Raw genomic sequence first — 21,362 nt, 5'->3', positions numbered from 1 at the left:
CACCTGGGCACTACAGTCATCTTGGAGTCAGTCTCCAGCTTGCCCAGATCCAAGTGGGGCAGCTTTGAACCTGTCTGTACTGAGATGGGGGGGGTAGGCAAGAAAGGGGCTGGAAGGAGGGAGGACCAGTAAAGGAGGAGGGGCTGGAACAGGAGGAAGGAAGGGGTGGTGTAGGAGGGAGGAGGGTTGGGTGAGGGTTGGGGAGGAAATTGGAAGGGCTTGTTGGTAGGGAGAAGGTTGGAAGAGTCAGCAGAATTTTGGTGGTTCCAGGAGGCCAAGGGCAGTGACCAAGTGAGGAACCCTGGGGTTCCAGGCTCTTCTGTTTCACACGAGGGTTTCACCCCGGTACCCGGTCCCTCACATGGTGTAGGCGGCCCAATAGATGATGTTGACTGCAGCAAAGGCTGCAGGGAACACTGCTCTGGCGTAGGTGTCGATGGTGTCTGCATCAATGGGCTTGAAAAGCGCCCGCAGACCACCCTGCGCCCCAGCTGTGGCTGCGGCCCGCTTCCTCATCTCCCCTGTCTCCACCTCCACTGAGCGGTAGGTGCCCATCAGATTCCCGGGGACGAGGCGCTGCGGGCCGGACAGGGCCAGCTCCCTGCTGACGCCGGCAGCCGAGAGCGAGAAGAGCACGATGGCATTTCGCACATCCATCTGCGGGGAGAGAGGCAATGTGGGCAGGGCACACTGGACTCCACTCAACCCAGGGGCCGGCCTGGGACCCAGGCTCACCTCCACCCTGTGCTCGGCACCCTTGAGCTTCTGCTTCCTGCGGTAGTCGGCGTTGAAGTGCGCGAAGGCATACTCCACCAGCGCGGCGAACACAAACACGTAGCAGATCCAGAAGTACACGTCCAGCGCCTTGATGGCTGAGGCGCGAGGCAGCGACGAGCGGGCGCTCACCATCAGTGTGGTCATGGTCAGCACCGTGGTGATGCCTACGGGCACCGGGCAGGGTCGCTGGAGACCCCAGCCTGGCTGCCACACACACCCATACCTGCCACCACTGCCCCCCGACCCCTGGCTCAGACGTACCGAGAGACACGCGGGCGGGCACGGCGGCCTGGCTGATCCAGAAGGAGACCCAGGACATGGCCACGAGCAGGACGGATGGCATGTAGGACTGGATGATGTACACACCTCGGTTCCTCCGCAGGCGGAAATGCAGGCTGAGCCGAGGGAACTGGCCGGCTGCCGGAGAAAATCTGTCCCCGAGGGCCCAGCCACCGCACCTTGTGCCCACCCATCCCCATCTGGCCTCTGGACTTAGACAGCATCCCTAAGGAAGCACAAGAACCGGGCCAGCTGCTGGGCTGGAGGTTGCTGAGCTCTGGGGAAGGAGGTGTGTCCGTGTCCTCCTCCTGCCCAAGAGTAGACAGCAGGAGCAAGGAGGGCACAAGGTGGTGAGGGCAGGTGGCATGCAACAGCCCCTGTGGTGTGGGGCGCAGGGAGCACCTCTTGCTCCACCCACACCTCGAGCACAGCTAGGCCCTGGGAAGGACAGAAGACCCAAGGAAAGCCCTGTCGGGGTTGAGCCCTGCATGGCCAGCTGGTCCCTGGAAAGAGGCTCCTACCCGACTTGAAGTTCATTAGCTCCGAGGTAAATCGGTAGCTGGTAATGGTGAACTGGGCCAGCTGCAGCTTGTCCAGCCCGTGGATCTGCTCCTGGTTTTCCGACCAGTAGTAGACGATGTCTTCAGAGGAGTAGCCGTCTGCGGAGCACACCCCATGTTTGAACCTGGAGCAGCCCCCTGACCACTCACACACACACACACACACACACACACACACACACACACACACACACACACACATCCAAGTGAAGTGGCCAGGCCAGGACCAGATGTTGGGCTACACCTCCACCTTAGAAACCATGCCTAGAAGACCTGCCCCATGAGGCCTCTCTCCGTACAACATTTTGTGGCCCTGCCCTAGAGGAATCTTTTTTTGTTTTGTTTTGTTTTAGTTGTTTGGGTCACACTCCCCAATGTTCAAGGCTTACTACTGACTTTGCACTCAAGGATCACCCCGACTTTGCCTCTTGCGGCCACCAGGTTAATTGAGTTTGAGACCCCTGCGAGATGCTGCTCCTAGCTTGGCCACGCCCCCACAGTGCCCTCCAGTGAGGCCATGCCCCAGTGTCCTCCCTGGGAGACCACACCCTCTGAGTGACCTCCTCACTGAGCCAGGCTTCCACAGTGCCTTCCCCTCGAGGCCAGGGCCTGCACCTCTCAAGACCCTCACAGTGTTCTGAGCATCAGGAGTAACCCCTGAGCACCACAGGATGTGATCCACCTCCCCAAATGACCCGCATAGTGGGCTGATGATCGTAGATGCATCCTTGCTTGGCACCACAGCCCCTGCTCTCCAGGAGAGCACTGGCCATCCAGCAGGCCAACTGCTCAGGCCGTCTGGCCTTTCTCTTTCCACTCTCAGTGGTTTTTCTGCCCTAAGCTAGGCTGAGTCCTGGCTCTCTGACCTCTCCCACCCAAGTCCCACACGCGGGACTCTGAGCTGCCAGCAGCCCACATGTGGGAAAACTTGCGCTAGCCTCCCCACCCGCTGCCTGCACTCACAGCTCTCCAAGTGCAGCATGCACTCCTGCTCGTCCATGGGGTACTTGGCCAGGTCCATGTCACAGGCCACCGTGGACGTGATGCTGCAAAATAACAATGCGTGGTGAGGGTGGGCACTCCTGCTTGGGCAGTGCCAAGGTCTCCTGGTGCCACCGCCAGCAGCTTTTTGGACCCTGTGGGCAGAGACACTGCTGGGAGCGAATGAAAACTTGACTCCATGGAGCTGTATTCAAGACTTCTCTGGAGTTAAGAGCTGAAGTTCACTCATCTCTGTTCTGTGAATGTCTGGACTCATCCAGGTGAGGAGGTGGGTCCAGCCGAGACTGGGCCTACAGAGGGATTGTCAGCCCTCCTGCAGGCCTGCGGGGAGCTGAATGCTGGGATTTTCACACTTTGGGTTCTGTTTCTTTCTTCTTTTCCTCCCTCCCTCCTCCCTCCCTCCCTCCCTCCCTCCCTCCCTCCCTCCCTCCCTCCCTCCCTCCCTCCCTCTCTCCCTCTCTCTCTCTCTCTCTCTCTCTCTCTCTCTCTCTCTCTCTCTCTCTCTCTTCCTCACTCCCACCCTCTCTTTTATTGTGGGGGTTTGGGCCACATTCGGTGATGCTCATGGCTTTCTCCAGCCTCTGTGTTCAAGGATCACTCCTAGCTCTTTGCTCAAGGAACCATATGCGGTGCCAGACATTAAACCAGGTTGGCCATGTAAGTAAGACAAGTGCCTTACCTACGGGACTGTCTCTCCGAGATACGCCCCTAAGCTAGTTTGGGTCCTGGTGCCAGTTTCCCCATTTTAATGTAGCAGCCTCCTCAGCTTGCACTTTGGGTTCCATTTTTTTTTTTTTTTTTTTGGTTTTTGGTCACACCCGGCAGCGCTCAGGGGTCACTCATGGCTCCATGTTCAGAAATTGTTCCTGGCAGGCACAGGGGACCATATGGGATGCCAGGATTCAAACCACCATCCTTCTGCATGCAAGACAAAGGACTTACCTCCATGCTATCTCTCTGGCCCCGGGTTCCACATTTTTTTTGTTTGTTTGTTTTTCGGGCCACACCCGTTTGATGCTCAGGGGTTACTCCTGGCTAAGCGCTCAGAAATTGCCCCTGGCTTGGGGGGACCATATGGGATGCGGGGGATCGAACTACAGTCCTTCCTTGGCTAGCACTTGCAAGGCAGACACCTTAGCTCTAGCGCCACCTTCCCGGCCCCAGGTTCCACATTTTAATGTTTTTACATGACCCTCCACTAGCCAGAAGATAAAGGCTTAGAGGTTTTTTTTTTTTTGGTTTTGTTTTGGTTTTTGGATCACACCCCGCAGCACTCAGGGGTTACTCCTGCTCCTGGCTCTACCATCAGAAATCGCTCCTGGTAGGCTCAGGGGACCATATGGATGCTGGGATTTGAATCACTGTCCTTCTACATGCAAGGCAAATGCTTTACTTCCATGCTATCTCTCCGGCCCCAAGAAGATGAAGGCTTAGAAGGAGTTAGTATTAGTGATAAAGTGAGAGAGAGAGAAAGAGAGAGTGAGATGCTAGGCATGGGACCCTGGCTACACTCACGTAAAGCATGAGCTCCACCCAACCAACCTTATGGAAATATAAATTTTTACTGAAGGTCAGTGGGTGCTTTTGGATGTGGCTTGGAATGCACCACATCAACAGGAGCATATCTGTGTGGCTTGCTTCACTGCAACACACCTGAACTGGGACCCAGACAGCACTTGTTCCTCCTAACACACTCATGTACTTGTGCAGGCACATGAACATGTACCCATATACATGCACACACATGCTGATGTTCACAACAGCTACCATCAGCCCTAATGACCACAGCTGGAGGAGAGGGACAAGTCCATCTCTGGCGCACTGACACCCCGTGACAAATGTCATTGTGCATGTTCCTCCAAATACTGCTCAGGGAGCTGGAGCAACAGTACAGCAAGACAGCAAGAGGGTGTTTGCCTTGCGAAAGGCCAGTCTGGGTTCTATTCCAGGCATCCCGTAGGATCCCCTGAGCCTGTAGGAGTGGTCCCTGACTACAGAGCCAGGAGTAGACACTGAGCATCACCAGGTGTGATCCAAAACAAATAACCAAACATGGCTTTATGTTGGAACTGGAACAATAATATAGCAAAGAGGGTACTTGCTCCGCATGTTGGTTCAATCCTGGGCACAACATCTGGTCCCCGAGCATCACTAGGAGTGATCCCTGAGTGCAGAGTCAAGAGTAAGCCCTGAGGGGCCGGGCAGTGGCGCTAAAGGTAAGGTGCCTGCCTTGCCTGCGCTAGCCTTGGATGGACCTCGGTTCGATCCCCCGGTGTCCCATATGGTCCCCCAAGCCAGGAGCAACTTTTGAGCACATAGCCAGGAGTAACCCCTGAGCGTTATTGGGTGTGGCCCAAAAAACAAAAAAAGAAAAACAAACAAACAAACAAAAAAAAAAACAAAAAAAAAAGAGTAAGCCCTGAGAGCTTCTAGGTGTGCCCCCCACCAAAAAAAAAAAAAAATCCAGGGACAGGAGAGATAGCACAATGGTAGAGCTTTGCACGTGGTTGACCCAGGACTGATGGTAGTTCGAATCCCGGCATCCCATATGGCCCCCTGAGACTGCCAGGCGTGATTTCTGAGTGCAGAGCCAGGAGTAACCCCTGAGCGTTTCCAGGTATGGCCCAAAACCAAAAACCAAAACAAAAACCAAAAAGCAAACAAATTCAAACAGCAACACCAGCCAGTGAATGGTGGCAGGCACCAACCAGGATCCTGTGAATATGACCAGTGTGGACACAGGGTCACCAGGGCCGCCCAGCAGGGCCTGCTCACCAGATGCTATCGATGTCCCAGCAGTGCCCACTCACACTCACCGGATGCTGTAGAGAATCACCCCATCGGGCTGCAGCCGGATGAGCTTGTTCTCGACCGTCACATCGTGGAACCAAGCCGATTTTGCATTGACGATGAAGGTGTCAGGCAGCCAGAGCTTGTCAACAAAGCGACTGTCCAGGCCCAGGGTCTCATTGGTGTGACTGTAGGAGAGGCGGCTGTCTCTCCAGCTCTGGTGCAGGAACACCGTCATGGTGTATTCCTGTGAGGAGGAAGGTAGTTACCATCAACACTGTGCCTCGCTCAAGTCAGGGCTGGGCAGCGGGCTGGGCAGCGCCTACCATATTGGCCTCTGAGATATGGTCGATGCTTGCCACCTCAATGGCCAGAGCCACGTTCACCGGAGGGCCTGCAAGGAAGGAGCAGTGCGTGAGATGGCAGATGCCAAGCACCTCCGGCCAGCCACGCCAGCAGGTTCTGTGTCTTCCCAAGCAGACAAGAAGGGGACAACCAGTGTGTGAGGAAGGCCAGTCTGATCCTGATCTGCATGGGGGCCTGAGTAGGTCCAGTAGCTGTTCCCACGAGCCCAGAGTCCAGTACCCAAGGTGTGACAGCCTCCCGAAAGCAGCCTCTCTGGGCCCTAAGACTGGCCACCTACCTCCAATGCCTGGCCGGAAGTTGCGGGCGTAACCTTCTACCAAGCTGTCGAGGTTGGGCAGCCATGAGATTTCCAGGTTAGAGCCCACGTAGTCCCCGATGTCGTTCATGGCTCTGCAAAGCCAAAGCCCGTGCTCCTGAAAGAAGGACTCTGGAGCAGCTCAGTCCTGAGGGCCCAGGCTGGGGGACACTCACAGACTAGTAATGGTGTAGAAAGGTACAGCCCCTGCCCCAGACAGAAGTCCAGTCAGCAATGCCCTGAGTTTTCCCCTGGTCACTCAGTCCTAGTAGACCCGACAAGGCAAGCAGGTGACCATTAGCTCTGAGGACAGTGGCACAGCTCCTCGAAGCTGAGGAAGGGTGGCCAAGGGCTACTGGACTACAGCCCCAAGTCGGTGCCATCACCGACCCCATCCCTTCCCACACAGTCCCTGGGGAGCCTCAACTTGTCATATGGTCCTCATGCAACTGGGGACCATGTACGTGGCGTGACTAGCCCTGTGGAATACTGCAGCCCAGGACTGTCCCTTCCATTCCACAGCGCCCCACACTGTGCCCTGGGGGGCAGTGAGGATGGACTGAGGAAGGTGCAGCCACACTGAGTCAGGTGATGTGAGATCCCTGGACTCAGCCAGGACACCTGCCCAGTCTCCAGGTGCAGCTCTACAGAACGCAGCCCCTCGCTGTGAAATGCCACTGCTCTGTGTCCCTATGTCCCTGCAGCCAGGAAACTAGGCCCTTCCTCTGGCAGACAGGATATTCCTGTTACCCCATGTCCCCCACTGTTCCCACCTCAGACTCTCATGACCTCCAGACCCCTGCAATTTGGCCCCCCTCTCTCCAAGTCTCCTACACTCCTTCTTACTGACTCTGCATTTCTTCCTAATCCAGAAAGTTAATCCTAGTTACCCACCCATTCGTCATCACCCACCTATTCACACCTGCCCATAAGCTCCCCACCCACCAGCCAGCCACCAGCCACCACCAGACACCCATTGTGTAACCATCCATCCTTTTAACACCATAATCCATCCATCCACCCACCACCCACTCACCCACCACCCTCCCATCCATCCATTTACCACTGATCCACCCACCATCCACCCACCAATCCATCAACTGAAAATGGGGGCGGCTGAGGGTGATGATGTAAAGGGCATAAAGGACAGGTTAGGATTGCCTCTGACTGGGGGAGGGGACCCTTCCTGAGAATGATATCACAGTCCAAAGAGAGCATAAGGAGACTCTGGGTCGTGGCAGGGCAACCCCCTGTGGTACGGATGAGAGGATGTAGTGGTGGGAGACAGGGCTGGCTGGGGCCTACTGAGGAGGTGAGGAAGAGGGGGTGTTGCTGGGCTGGACAATATAGATCATTGGACCAAAGGTGGGCCCACCCGGATGATCTAAGGTGTTTAGCTCCCATGGCCAGGTGTGAAGCAGGAAGAGAGGGATGCCAAGGCTGTGCCATCCTCCTGTCCAGGGTCTGCCCTGGATGGTGCCCCCTGGAGTCCTGAATGCCCCTGAACAGTGCCTGCCCTGGACAGTGTTCCCTCCAGTCCTGAATTAGCCAAACACTGGCAGATGGGCTCCAGGCTCTTGTCTGCCCACTGCAGGGGTTATGGAGTGGCTGGTTGAAACCAGGATTTTAAGGGAGGGTGCTACACCCTAAGCTGAACTCTGACCTCTGCAGTAGGCAGCTTGACCCCCATCTCACAAATATCAGAAGGTGCAGAGCTGAGCCCAGGCCCAGCTGAAGCCTAGGAACCCAGCAGCCGTCACAGCTCTGAAGGGCACCCAGACGATTTCCACTTGCTGTATTTTTGGCCTGGCCCAGCTGGGGCTTCTTAGGAGAGCGGCAGGAGCCGCAGTTTTCCAGGGCCCGGGAAGTGCACAGGTGGCCCAGCCCCCAGCCTGGTCCCCACAGAGGGTATCTCAGCTGAGGCAAAAAGCTGCTCCTCCTGGTCTGGGGGCTCCAGCTGGAGAGATGTGAGGGACACGGTCAAAGAAGTCAGGGCCCCACTTTCCCACAGTGGGGAGACAGTGCTGTAGGCACCCAGGCTTGGCCAGGGTTCGAGCGGACTCTGCTAGCAGCCTGAAGATCTCCTGACTCAGCAGATGAGCCAGAAGTGCGGTGGCCTCAGATCCAGCTCTCGTGTCGAAGACAGCACCCAAGTTCAGGTGTTGGCGCCAAGATCCCGGTGCCTCTAGCCGGTGGTCACTGTTTCTGCTGCCCTCCAGCATTCAGGCCTCCCCCACTCTCTGGACCCTGACTGAGGGGCACAATTATCCCTCATCAGACCCGGGGGGACACTGGGAGGTCTTCTAGCTCAGGGTCCTGCTCCCCATACAAGAACCCAGTCTGAGCTCACCTCCCACAGTGACACCCACACCATGGGATTCAGTACCCAGGCAAAGGAGACCTCACAGGGCTGGCAGGGTAAGCTTGTGGCAGAGAAGGGCAGCAACAGAGGCCCCCCCAAAGACACAGCTGAACCCCTAGAACACCCCACAGTCCCACTGTGAGGGTCAGTACCCCTGAGCCTGTGCCTGCAGGAATCCAAATCCAGTCTGTGAGTAGGAACCGGGACAGAATGTCAGCCCCTGGGTGCAGCCTGGACGCCACGAAAGGGCCCCAGAAGCTGGTGGGGGAGCGACCAGAGTAGCCAGCACTGAGCTCCCCAACCAGGCCAATGTCACAGCCCTGCCAGGACCAGAGCTTAATTGGGAAGGGCCAGAGTCTATGTCAGGGCCGGAAATGCAGAATTTGTTCAGCAGTGGGGGGAGGGAAGGGAATCAGCTCTAGGGGGCTGAGCAGGGACTGCCCCCATGTGGCCCCCAGAATTAGACTTGAGGTAAAGCTCCAGGGTTTTGGGGCTTCTTGGAACTCGTTCGCTGCCCGGTGGCTATGGCCTGGGCCAGCAGCTGTCACGTCAGCCTCACTCTGCCCTTCCCGTTACCTTGAAATCTGACAAGAGGCAGGAGGACAACTGGGCTCCAGGATGAGCCAGAGTTTCTCAGGCTGGCCCCCCCACCCCTAGGAGAGACCCCTGAGCACAGAGCCTGGGTGCCCCCCCATACAAAAACCTAAACATATGCCTCTGACCCAGCTCCAGCCTCCATCCTCACCGCTGGACCCTGGTCCACCGTCCCATGTCCCACTTCAGAGCCAAAGAGCCGAGAGCCTGGCCAGGATGGACCACTTCCGCCTGCTGGCTTAGGGGGTGCTGCTGCAGCCTGAACCCCCCAGAGCCTTCTCCAAAAGGCTCCTGCTGAGTCTGGGGGAGGGGCAGGCCACGTCCCATCTCCCTCTCCTCAAGGGTCCATAAGGAGAAAAGTTGCTGCACCTCTGGGCGGGGGGGGGGGTGTCCCTGTGCCTCAGCACTTCCAGCTTGGACCCATCCTCTCTTCTCCCCAACAGCAGAGGAGCCCCCACTTGCACGCGGGTTAGGGGGCGCCCTCTAAACCGGTCTGCGGATCAGATCGCGTTTATGTCCACAGATCTGTGTCCAGCCAGCCGGGACCCCCAATCGAGCAGCGAGATGTGGTGGGATGGGTATGTCCCAGCGCATCTGCCTGGAAGGAGCCGGCCGGGTCCCCATCAGAATCCCAGAGTGTCCCCTCTGCGGGGCAGCTCCCGAGCTCCCGGAGGGGACCCGTCACCCAGGACGCGTCAAGTGCCTCTGAGCCCAACGGAACTGCTGGGACGCCTTGTACCCCAATCCCAGCCCGGGCACCGCCGCTGCTTCAGCACCGGGACGCGGACAGCACCCGCGGGCGCTCCGGTGACCCGGGGAGTTGGGAGACCGGTTGGGGAGGTGGGGAGAGGGGGCTCCCGCCTGGTGCCATCGGTGCCATCGGTGCCTCCGGGCGCCCTCGCCCCTCGGGTCCCCGCCGCGCTCACCTGGCGCTGCGGAGCAGCAGGAGCGCGGCCAGCAGCGGGGCGGGCGCGGCCATGGCTCGGCTGGGTCGGCGGGTCGCTCCAAAGTTGCTTCTCCGGCGGCGGCGCGGGCGCACGGCGGGCACAGGCGCGGGCGCGCGGCGCGGGCGCAGGGCGGGCGGGCGGAGCGCGGTGCGCACCCCCGAGCCCGCCGACCCGACGCCTCCCGCGCGCCCCGCACTTTCCTCGGCTGCTGCCCTGCGTCCGGAGGGCTTGGGGGTCCCGACCCCGGGGCGCGGCGCAGCGCAGCTCTGGAGGGACCTCGTCCCCGCAGCCTCCTGCTCTGGGGACACCCTCCACCGGGGCGCCGCTCGCGCCGGGAGTGGAAAGGCGGCGGGTGCGGTGGGCGCGGGCCCCGAGCGGAGGCTGAGCGCGGGTGGCAGCCCCAGGCGAGCTGCCTTTACGCGGGAAGCGCCGCCTTTCCCGGCCCGGCTGGTGCGCGCTCCGGAGCGACCCTGCTCCTCCTCGAGGACTTCTTGATCCCTCTGCCCTTGGCCCAGCTGCTCGGTCTAGCCCCTGCTAGCCCGCAAGCCCACTTTCCTGCAACCCCTTGGAGGGCTCTGGCTCTGTGGTTCTCAGCCCTCTGCTGCCCCGGGGTGCTGAGTGAGGACTCCGGATCAGATTGCCCAGGTAGTCTGATGGCGTCAAACAAGCCGGATCAGAACCTTGGACAGGAAAAAAGGCGAGCCAGAGCCCTAGGTTCACTCCCGCCGTCCTGCCAGACTCGGTATTAGCTGTCTTTCCCTCTCCTTTCTTCCCACCCTGCAGGTTTTCTATTCATATATACTCCCTATATTGCCCTAATCGCTTGTCCTCTGGTCCCAGGAGAAGAGGGACTTTATTATACTTCCAGTTCCCCCGGGTTGTCCCTTCCATCAGGGCTGTTGTTGCTAGGAACTCCTGTCCACAATCATATGAGGAGGTCTTGGGGTCCCACTCATGACCTTGTGCAAGGCTCTTCCATGGAGCCATCCCAGAGCCCCTGTTCCCATCTTTAGTTTCTTTGAAAATCATTTTTCTGGCCCTACTGAGCCTCTGTTATCCCCAGTTGACCTACCCTCAGTCTGTGCCTCAGTCTGTGTGATGGTAGTAGCTTGGGGGCCACACCTGGCAGTGCTCAGGGCTTACTTCTGACTCTGCACTCAGGGATCACCTCTGCTGGGCTCAGGGAACCAAATGGGGATATTGGGAATCAAATACAGTTCATCCAGGTGCAAGACAAAACCCCTACCCATTGTACTATCTTTCTGACCCCCTAGGTTCTCATCTTCTCTACCCAGATAATCTCCATTGGCCACGACTGAAAATGCAATTTGGGGCAACCCCATGAGTGTCAAGGAGGCATCGTTGGCCCTGAGTCCTTTGCTATCCTTGGTGGGGGCCCTGGCAGGGTCCACATTTGAGCTTCTGCTCCAGGTGGTCCCAGCCCCAAATAGCTGAGGACTGACTCTCCCCAGATTGTGTCCAAAGGTGAAGGCTACCCAAAGTTTCTTATTAGAATTTGTTTGTTTTATTTATTTATTTATTTTATTTATTTATTTATTTATTTATTTATTTATGTGTTTTGGGTCACACCCAGCAGCGCTCAGGGGTCACTCCTGGCTCTATGCTCAGAAGTCACTCCTGGCAGGCTCAGGGACCGTATGGGTCCATCCTTCTGCATGTGAGGCAAATGCACTACCTCCATGCTATCTCTGTTTTTATTTGCTTGTTCAATTAGTTTTGGGGCCATACCTGGCAGAACTCAGGGGTTACTCCTGGCTCCTAGCTCAGAAATCACTCCAGCAGGTGCAGGGTACCCTATGGGATGCCAGGGATTGGACCTGGGTTGGCCATGTGCAAAGCAAACACCGTCCTTGCTGTGCTATGGCTCTGCACTTCTGTTTATTTTAGTTTTAGGACCACCCTGCTGTGCTCTTGGCTTTACCCTTTTGGTGGGACTCTGGGGACCATATGTGGTGCAGGGAATCGAACCCAGGTCAGCCACATGCAAGGAAAATGTCGTCCTTGCTGTCCTACATCCCAGATGTGAGAATTCATTCCCTTTGGTGTATTGGCTATCTCCCAAAGCAGTGGTGGAACAGTTGAGAGTGCCAGAGAAGGCGATAGATGGGAAGGGCCCTCTCAGAAAGGCTGGTCCTATGGCAGGTGGATGAGAGCTGTGGCCCACCATCTCCACTGTGGGCACCAAATAGGGAGCAGCAGGGTGTGAGAAATGAGGGTATGTCACTCCCCACACCAGAACTTCCATCCTGCTGTCCAGGCTGGGCTGTCTCAGCCTCTATTCTCTGTCACCCACCATGTCACACCCTGTCTCTCTGCCTTGCTCAGAACCTTGTGGGGGGACAGTAGTTCCTTCCCTGTCCTATTGCGTGCAGGAAGGCTTTCTGCTCGCTCATGGCACAGAGCAGGACACACACATTTGCCCCGGAAATTCTGCCTCTTGACTCCTGGGCCAGCTCTCAGCACCCTCAGGACAGTGACACTCACCCCCAGGTCTGCTCAGTTGGCCACTGGAGTCTGAGCCACTCAGCCAGACAAGGTCCCACTCACTCTTGGTGGATGCGAAAGGATGGCAGCGAGTCAGGCAACCGGTGAGAGCTGGACCCTGGCCAGGGCGGCAGCAGGACAGGCCTGGGAGGTGGGGATGAGTCACCGCCCAGAGGGGAAACTGCACAGATAAATTTAAATCCTGCCCTGCCTGCGGGAGGGGCTTTGTTATTTTCCTGGAGAAATGCAGCAGCAAAAATGGCAGTGGGGAAAGAGGAGGTTTCAGGGCTCCGGGTGGGCTTATGAGCCCTGTGATTTCCCAAAAGCACTTGGCAGGAAGCATGGGATGCGAGCCATGTCCCTGCAGCCCGGGCTCCATGGTCCCAAAGAAAGACCAGTTAGTTCACTAGGAAACCAGGGTGGCTCTGCAGGGAATTGCAGGCATGGAGCCTGGGAACCCAAAAGCATGAAACAGGGAGTATTATTTCTACACCAGTTAAATGACATCCAAGTCCTGCGGGGGGGGGGGGGGGAGGAGGGAGGCTCCATTGCACTGCAGGGAAGTCAGAATTCTATGCTGTGTTTTGTACTTGGTTTCAGAGGGGTGGAGGGTGCCAGGGATCCAACCCCAGGCTGCAGACATGAACGTGTTTGCCAGCACTGGGCGACATGCCCTGTCTGTTTGTAAAGTGGCCCTTGGCACATTCTCGTGGGGGACACTGTTAAATACAAATTAGTGTTTTTCACAAAAGGGCTATCAGGTTAGTGACGAGGCTGCTCTAGAAGGTCTGAGGAAAGGGCTAGGACTTGCTATCAGCCTGCCTCGTGCCAGGATGGGCCCTGAGTGTGTATGGGGGGGGGGCAGTGATAATCCCCCTATGGCTGCCAGAAAAAAACCTGCAGGACCTTTGCTTGAGCTTCTTGACCACAGAGTCCATCCCTTCTACTTCCCTCCAAGCAGGTCCCACTGGGATATGAGTTCTTTGGATCCATTCAGTGGCAGGCCAAGCATTTGCTGCTGCCAGGCTGGGACCTGCCAGCCTCCACTTATTGCCACTTCACACGGGCTGTGCCTGGATCAAACAGTGACCTGATGACAGATACTGGCATGTCGACATTTTTATGAGGAAAATGTTTTCCTGTCCTGCCTCAGGGGTCCTGTGTGTGGGCGTGGAGAGACTGATGTGATGTGCAGCTGTCCAGTGGGAGGGAGGTAGGCCAGAGGGCCAGGAAGGGCTGAGAAGAGGCAGGATCAGAAGGGATGGAACCCTTGCTCACAAGCCTCACAGGCATGCAGAATTCGACCTGGAAGTTGGGCTTTATATTTTGGGCCACACCTGAGTTCGTGGGCTACTCCCAATTCTGTGCTCAGGAGACCACGAGGCAAGGGAACGGAGCCCAGACCTTCTGCATGTTTGTGTCCTGGCTCTAGCCCCTGGCTTGATTTTTATTTGCTTAAGTGTCCCCTCTGCGCTGCTGTTGTCACCATGTCTAGAGGTCCCACACTTGGTAATGCCACTTGTGTTTGCTTTGATATCTGAGGCCTCAACAATAAAGTTGACTTCTACCGCCTCAAAGCCCTAGACCCACACCCCTGAAAAACTGAGCTGAATGATCTAGAGAGGGGACACCAGGCTTACGGCACTTCCCACACACACAGCTGACCCGAGTTCCATCCCTGGAAACCAAATGATCCCAAAAAGCACTGTCAGAGCCAGGGGTAAAGCCTTGAGCACAGTCAGGTGCAACCTTCCCCTCAAAAAATCCTTTATTGAGATAACCAACGTGCAATAGAAGTTGCTCCCTTTAAGGACCAACTTTAGCAGGTTCCCCACTCTGCACTACGATGCACATCCACCATAGCCAGACAGCCACAGCCCAGGCCATTCCAAGGTCCTTCCTGCCCACGGGGCTCAGACCTTCCCCTACACCGGGTAGGGCCTATTCCTGTCTATAGCTCCTGTGCTTTCTGGAACACAGAATGCTTCCGCCAGGAAAGCTTCCCTGCCCATGCACACTACTACACATACAAACAGACATGCATATATGAAAACTCCTTACATGCACGTGCCACATATACACATCAGGTATCACCACCCATGCATGAGATGCACACACACATACAAGCACAGACCCACACATGCACATGACCCAAATATGCACATACCACCCCTGCATATATGCACACACCAAGGCACACATGCACACATCCCGACTGGGCCCTGCACAGTGTCATGCTCCAGCATGCATTGGAGGTATGAGCATCCCTGTGTGGGGCTCAGAACTGAGGCCAGCCCACTGGTGCTCCCTCTGCTTGTGCTCACTCTGTAAATGCCCTGTGAGCTCCTAAAGCCGGAGGCTGGGGGGTGGAAGCCATGGAGGAGCTGACTCCCCTTAGCCAGAGCACTGGAAAGCTGTGCTGCCCCCTCAGAACTACCCCCAGAGGCTGCAGCTGTAGGAATGTGGAGCAACCCAGTGCCATGGAAACTTGGAGCTTGCTGTGTGATTGGAAGCCACTGGGTGTCATGGCAAGTTCTCACATCCTCCAGTGGCCACGCACAGCGTCCTGTCCCTGACTTTCAGGAGCGGCAGCAGCTGGACCCCCATCAGGGCGGATGCATGGATGAGCTGCTTGTTCACAGGGCTGCTCCTGGCTCTAGGCTTAATGGGTAGTTTCTTATTGGCTCATGACAGAACTTCCTTTCTGTTCTGGTTTTTCCCCAGAAGAGCTGATGACTCTTGTTTCTCAGCATCAAATGAGTGTTTTTCTGTGAGTCATATTTTTCCTTTGGGATTTTGGGCCACATCCAGGGGAGATCAGCAGCGACCCTTAGGTGGTTCTTGAAACCAACTGAGGTGCCAGGGATCAAACCTAGGTTGGGTCCTACACAAATGCGATAAGCCCTAAACCTGCCCTCCGGACTGGGAGGTGTCTGAGATTTCCTTTCCAGGCTGGAGAAGTAGTGAGATAAGACACTTGCCCATCATCTGTCATGTAGCTACTTGGGTTAACCCCAGTCCAATCCTGCCACTGCATATGTGAAAGGCTGGGTGGGCCTAACATATTCTACCACCAGGAAGATTTCTTTTTTCATTTCTTCCACTTATTCCTTATGAATCTTGGTGTGCTTTCATCCCTTTTGCAGTTTTGCCCTCTGTTGAATAACAGCCCTGGATGGGGCTGGATGCTGATGGGATGGATGGTGAGGCCTTTCTCTGCCGGCCCAGGCCACGCACCTGCAACTCTCTTCTGCTGGAGGTTCTCAGGGTTCAGGATAGCCTCGAGGAAATGGTCCACAATCAGGTTTCAGGAGATATTAGCTTTATTCAGGTTCTGCCCAACCTGTGTGGCCTCTAAGGTTTAAAACCTTTTTCGCTGGATCCTTAATCAGCCTTGCATTCAACCTTTCTGTCCTAACTCTAACCTGCCAGAACTTCTGCTGCTTCTTCCCCCATCCCTCTTGCTGAATCTCCCTCAGTCTCCCCATCAATCCCTTCCTGCCCGAGGCAAACCTTTTGATACCTCCCGAAGACCCCTCTCAGAAATGGGCAGGTCTTACAGCAGGTATGGCTACCCAGGAAGAACAGGGGCTGGGGCAACAGCCCCTACTAGGTCAAGATTGTTCAATCCCAGGGCCTGAGACTAGGCTCTGGGTCTCCACACTCTCATGTGCAGGCTGTGCATCTGACCATGCTCATTGCCTCTCCCTGAGGCCTGAGTCACCGCTGTAGGATGAGATCACAGGAGACTGGGGAGCACCAACAAGACAAGCACCTTCTGTCTAGGCTTCCCAACCAGCCCCGACCCACAGCAAACCCACCATGACTGTTACTCAGGCCAGTTTTTGGAGGGAGACACACCTGGCAGTACCCAGGGCTTACTCCCTGTAGGTTCCAGGGACCACATGGGATACTAGGAATTGGTCACGAGCAAGGCAAGCATCATACCTGCTGGACTATGGCTCCAGCCCTCGAACTTTGTGGGGGAGGGACATACCTGGTGGTGCTCAAGGCTTACTCCAAGCTGTACCCTCAGGGGCCCTATGGGATGCTGGGGACCAGACCCAGGTTGGCTGTGTGTAAGCAAGTGCCTTAACTCCTCTGTTTTCTCTAATCCTCATCTTCCTATCTGCTACAGGTGATATTTTTACCTGGTTCCGCACCCAGAACCTCCTTGCCAGTGGTTACAATTGGGCTGAGCAAGTCAGGTTGTCACATTTGACTCTTTAAGCCATATCCAGCTGCGCCCAGGTGTTGGTGTGAGACCCTGGATTCGGTGTAGATACCTAAGACCCACCCATTTCTGGGAGGGGTCTTGGGAACCGGATATTAGGTGTGACCTTACCTGCAAGACCCGGCCCATTCCTGGGAGGGGTCTTGGAAAAGTTAGATAAGCCTTGGACTGAGGGAATTCGGGCCTTTTCGGCCCTGCTGAGCTCGCTGGCTTTGGGGTCTCTGTTTCTGGTCTTGGACCAGGATGGAGGCCAAAGGGAAGATGGCTGAAAGGGTTAAGACACAGGGTAGCCTAGAATGGCTGAATGCTTAAAAGGTTATGAGATAGGCCACACACATGTGGAGAATAGGGCATGAATAAAGCTGATGGTTCCTGATGCCTGCCTGTGAGTGAGTTCTATACCTGTCGCTTTCCTGGACCCCAGACCCGCCGGTTGATGGGGGTTGCGGAGCCACGTGACCTGGGATGGCAGAGAAAGATCCATCCATCCTTCGCCATCCATCACCATCCAGCTCAATCCTTAATTATTTGATACAACACCCAGGGTTGACTCCTGGCAGGTTTGAGAAACCACATAGGGTGCCGGGATCAAACCTGGCAAGCAAGCACCTTACCAGCTGAACTATTATTCTGGCCTGTGGTGTGATACTTGGGAAGGAACAGCACAGGCAGGAAGAACCCGAGTGTGATTCAGACAGTTGGGACAGCCCACTGGGACGGTGGTAGGACTTGAGAGTATATCAGAGGCCAATGTTGGTGGATGGGGTCAGATCCCGAGGTCTCTGGCCAGGGCCAACAGAGCACGGCTCAGCCAACACTTCTACAGCCTGGCTACCTCAACCTCATAGAAAGGGCACAGCTCTTAGAGGGACTACAGCTCCCTGTCCTCAAAATAGTAGATGTCCTGCGACCCAGCAGAGGTGACCCAGCAGGATTTTATTTTCAACACCAAAGCACGGATTGCATTATGTGCATCCCTCTCGCTGATACTAGCTTTAGTGCTTTAAATAGTAAGGGCCCCTTCAAACTGGCTTATGCATCCTCCTGGGCAATGGTAGGTGCTTTGATCCTTCCCTTGCTTCCAGCAGTTCTGAAAGTCCAGAATCCTTGTGTAATCTCTAAGAAGCTATGGGCTCTTTGAGGGGGAATTGGCTTGCAGGGGCAGAACCTGAATATTGATTGTTCGTTGTTACTGCATGGCTGATTGTTTTAGGCCAGAGCTAAGACCGCGACGGGCACTTTTTCTATCAGCCCCACTCAACACAACAGCTGGAGTGACACAGCCTACTGAGCAGCTGAAACTCCGCCAACTGTGGCTGGAGTTTTAATATTGTTTAAACTGTTCGTGTGGCAAACAATAATATGAAATTTCCTATTTTCTTTTCTTGTTTGGGGGCTATGCCCAGGAGTGCTAGGGGACCATGCAATGCCAAGGACTGAACCAAATCTTGTGCAAATACTAACTCTAGCCCTTGGGGCCATTATTTCCCATTTCTGAATGTGCTGCTTAATAACATCCACACTATTGTGGAACTGTTACCGCATTTTAGAATTTTATCAGCTTTCTATATGGAACCTGGGACTCGCTAAAGTGTTCCTCTACAGTGCCCAAAGCCCTTACACCCACCTATGCCCAGTCAACAAATCCCACCCCATCATAGATTTCAGAAAAGGGACCGAGAACCTCATGTCTTTGTCCACTCGCCACCTGTGTCCCGAGGCTCAATGGACCCTTCTGAGGCCAGTGGGTAAAAGGTGTCCCCAGGTGACTTATGTGAAGTGGGGGAAGGAGCCTCACAAGACGGAATGACAGCTTGGTCTTGGCCACCAGGAACAGCTAGAGACCTAGGACAGGTGGTCTGTGGTGAACCCCTCAAACCGTGACACCTCCCCTGGTCTGCCAGGCGTGAGGTAACGCCCGCCAACCATTTCTTGGGGAGCCGGGACTCGGGCTGCAGGAGGAATGGCTCTTTGCAGGAAGGTCAGCCCTGGACTTATCGGGCCCTTTCCATACGCCTCTCCATTCCCTCAGAAAAGAAGTCGGGGAGACTCAGCAACGAGGTGAAAGCAGGGCTTGTTTAGAAATCCCGGGGGAGGGAGATTAGGCGTGTGGGAGGCGGGAGCCCCAGCGCACGAGAGGCTCCCGCGTGCCTTCCTCCCCCGGTCCCGTTGCGGGTCCATGACAGCCCAGGGGTTCCTTACACCCGAGAGCCTCCCTGGGCGGACGCCCGCGCGGGCGGGATGGGCTCCGACCCGGGGCGTGTCCGCGGCGCCGCCTGGGAGAAGCCTTCGCGGGTCTCGACCACTAGGGCGCGGTCGGAGCCGGCAGAGCGGCCTCCCGGACAGGCTCGGCGTCCGTGGCACGGCGACGCGGGCACCCCGGGGCCGGCGCCTCAAACGCCAGCGACGGCCACGCCCGGCTCGCCAGGACCCCCGGGCTCCACCCTGCGCCTGCGCAGACCCGCCCCTTCCTGCCTCGCATCTCGCGCCGCGCTGCTGCCCCCCCCCCGCCCACTCCACACACACTGCGCCTGCGCGGACTCGGACGGAACCAACGGCGGTGGGCGGGCGGGGAGTCGTGCCCCCTTTCCGCGCTGTGAGCGCGCCCGTCCCCTGGGTGACCGCTCGTCGCGCCGCCTAGCGACGGGTGACGGGCCGCGGGCGTCGTGAAGGACTGTGTGAGGGGTCCCTGTGAGTGATCTTGCCTCAGGTTTCGGGTCTCCTCAGGCTTGAGTCTCCTCAGGCTTGGGTCTCCTCAGGCTTGGGGTCCCCTCAGACCTAGACCCCATCAGACTTGGGTCTCCTCAGGCTTGGGGTCCCCTCAGGCCTGGGGCCCCCTCAGACTTGGGTCTCCTCAGGTTTGCCAGGTTTGGGGTCTACTCAGACTTGGGTCCCCTCAGGCTTGGGTCCCCTCAGGCTTGGGGCCCCATCAGACTTGGGTCTTTTCAGACTTGGGTCCCCTCAGGCTTGGGGTCCCCTCAGACCTAGACCCCATCAGACTTGGGTCTCCTCAGGCTTGGGGTCCCCTCAGGCTTGGGTCCCCTCAGGCCTGGGGCCCCCTCAGACTTGGGTCTCCTCAGGTTTGCCAGGTTTGGGGTCTCCTCAGACTTGGGTCCCCTCAGACTTGGGTCTCCTCAGGCTTGGGGTCCCCTCAGACTTGGGTCTCCTCAGGCTTGGGGTCCCCTCAGGCTTGGGGTCCCCTCAGGCTTGGGGCCCCTCAGGCTTGGGGTCCCCCCAGGCTTGGGGCCCCCTCAGGCCCAAGACCCCATCAGACTTGGGTCCCCTCAGACTTGGGTCCCCTCAGGCAGGCTTGGGACCCCGGTGAGCGCCTGAGGTGCGGGGTCTCAAAGGGGTCTGTGGTGGCGGGGCCCCCTGGGGACCCCCCAGGGCCTCTGCGCCTCATAGAAGTCCTCGGGTGTCGGGCGTGGCACTCTGCGCGCCCCTCACCCCCACCCTAGGGCTTGAGGCTTCAGGCTGCGACTCTCACGTAGTCTTGGCTGCGGGCTCGACCCCTTCGTGCGCTTCGTGCCGCGCCCAGCCCCTGCTCCCCAAGCCTGCTCCGTCTCTGCCCGCTGCGGGCCATCAGCCTGGGCACTCGCTGGGCAGCGGGTGCTGGACTCAGCCGTCGCGCGGCTTCTCTACCCTCGAGGAGAAATAAGGGCACACACAAAGCGACTGAAGAAAGTTGCAACGGCAGCAACTTTTTCCAGAACGTTGTCAGCGCCCAGAAGTCACCCCACCTGACTCTTGCCGCTTGTGCACCCCTCTCCTCCGTGCACGTAAGCTGGCTTGGCATGGAAGTCCTGACTTTCCTTAGTCTGATCACTTTTGCATCCGGAAACAGTGCCAAGAATCTTCCCCGTTGCTTTGTTTTTCGGGAATCACTCTTGGTGGGGCTAGGCAGGTAGTCTAGGATGCCAGGGTTCCCGTCAGCCTCCAGCGAGACAAACACCCTGCCCTACCCCTTTGTACTATTGCTCTGGCCCTCTTCCCTGTTTTTAAACTTAGTGTAAATGGAAAAATGCTTTGTAATTTTTGTTTAACTTCTGGAACAATCCTAATTTATATAAGCGTTGAAGAATCAGGTCCAAGAGAGAGAGCACAGAAGGGAAGGTACTTGTTTTCCCCACGGCTAACCCAGTTTCCATTCTGTAGCACCACATATGGTCCCACAAGCATTCATTCCCCCCCCCCCCCGTCTGGGGGGGATCACATCCAGTGATCCTTGTGCACAGAGCCAGAAATCAGCCCTGAGCACCACCCGGTGGCCCCCAGAAGTTGCAGATTTATCACCAGATAAATGGTGTTATTTCCTGGAAGTGTGTGTGTGTGTGTGTGTGTGTGTGTGTGTGTGTGTGTGAGTAAATTGCATACATGACATGCTATCACCTAGAGATGCTTTACAGTGTGCTTCCTTCACATGAGGACCTTCTCCAACACAGTCACAGCATGCCAGTGAAGAGTAGCATGCAGGGTCACTATGGCTAAGCCCAACCCCAACCAAGCAATTTGTGGCAGTTGATTCCATAAGTTGCCAAAGGGCTCAGTACAGGATCACACCTCGTTCTGAATTCTCACTGTTATTCTAGTCCTTCAGTACAGAGCATTCTCGGTATTTTCAAACTTTCTTATTTCTGACTTTGAAATTTAT

The 21,362-nt window shown here is 56.6% G+C and overlaps 1 protein-coding gene across 1 annotated transcript; it reads right to left on the bottom strand.

The window, feature by feature from the left end:
* Positions 1-5: 5 nt before the first annotated feature.
* On the bottom strand, positions 6-10,112 carry GABRD (gamma-aminobutyric acid type A receptor subunit delta). Its single transcript, XM_049775342.1, has 9 exons — positions 9,952-10,112; positions 6,052-6,164; positions 5,735-5,802; positions 5,435-5,655; positions 2,580-2,662; positions 1,578-1,715; positions 1,039-1,194; positions 736-941; positions 6-657 (listed from the first exon to the last, which is right to left on the bottom strand). The coding sequence occupies exons 1-9, from the start codon at positions 10,002-10,004 to the stop codon at positions 358-360; spliced, it is 1,338 nt and encodes a 445-aa protein (XP_049631299.1). The 5' UTR covers positions 10,005-10,112; the 3' UTR covers positions 6-357.
* Positions 10,113-21,362: the final 11,250 nt, after the last annotated feature.

The sequence above is a fragment of the Suncus etruscus genome, chromosome 6 (assembly GCF_024139225.1).
Source record: "Suncus etruscus isolate mSunEtr1 chromosome 6, mSunEtr1.pri.cur, whole genome shotgun sequence".
Taxonomy (NCBI): Eukaryota; Metazoa; Chordata; class Mammalia; order Eulipotyphla; family Soricidae; genus Suncus; species Suncus etruscus.
Note: the sequence above shows the minus strand (reverse complement) of the source record. Positions and strands in the feature narration are given on the sequence as shown.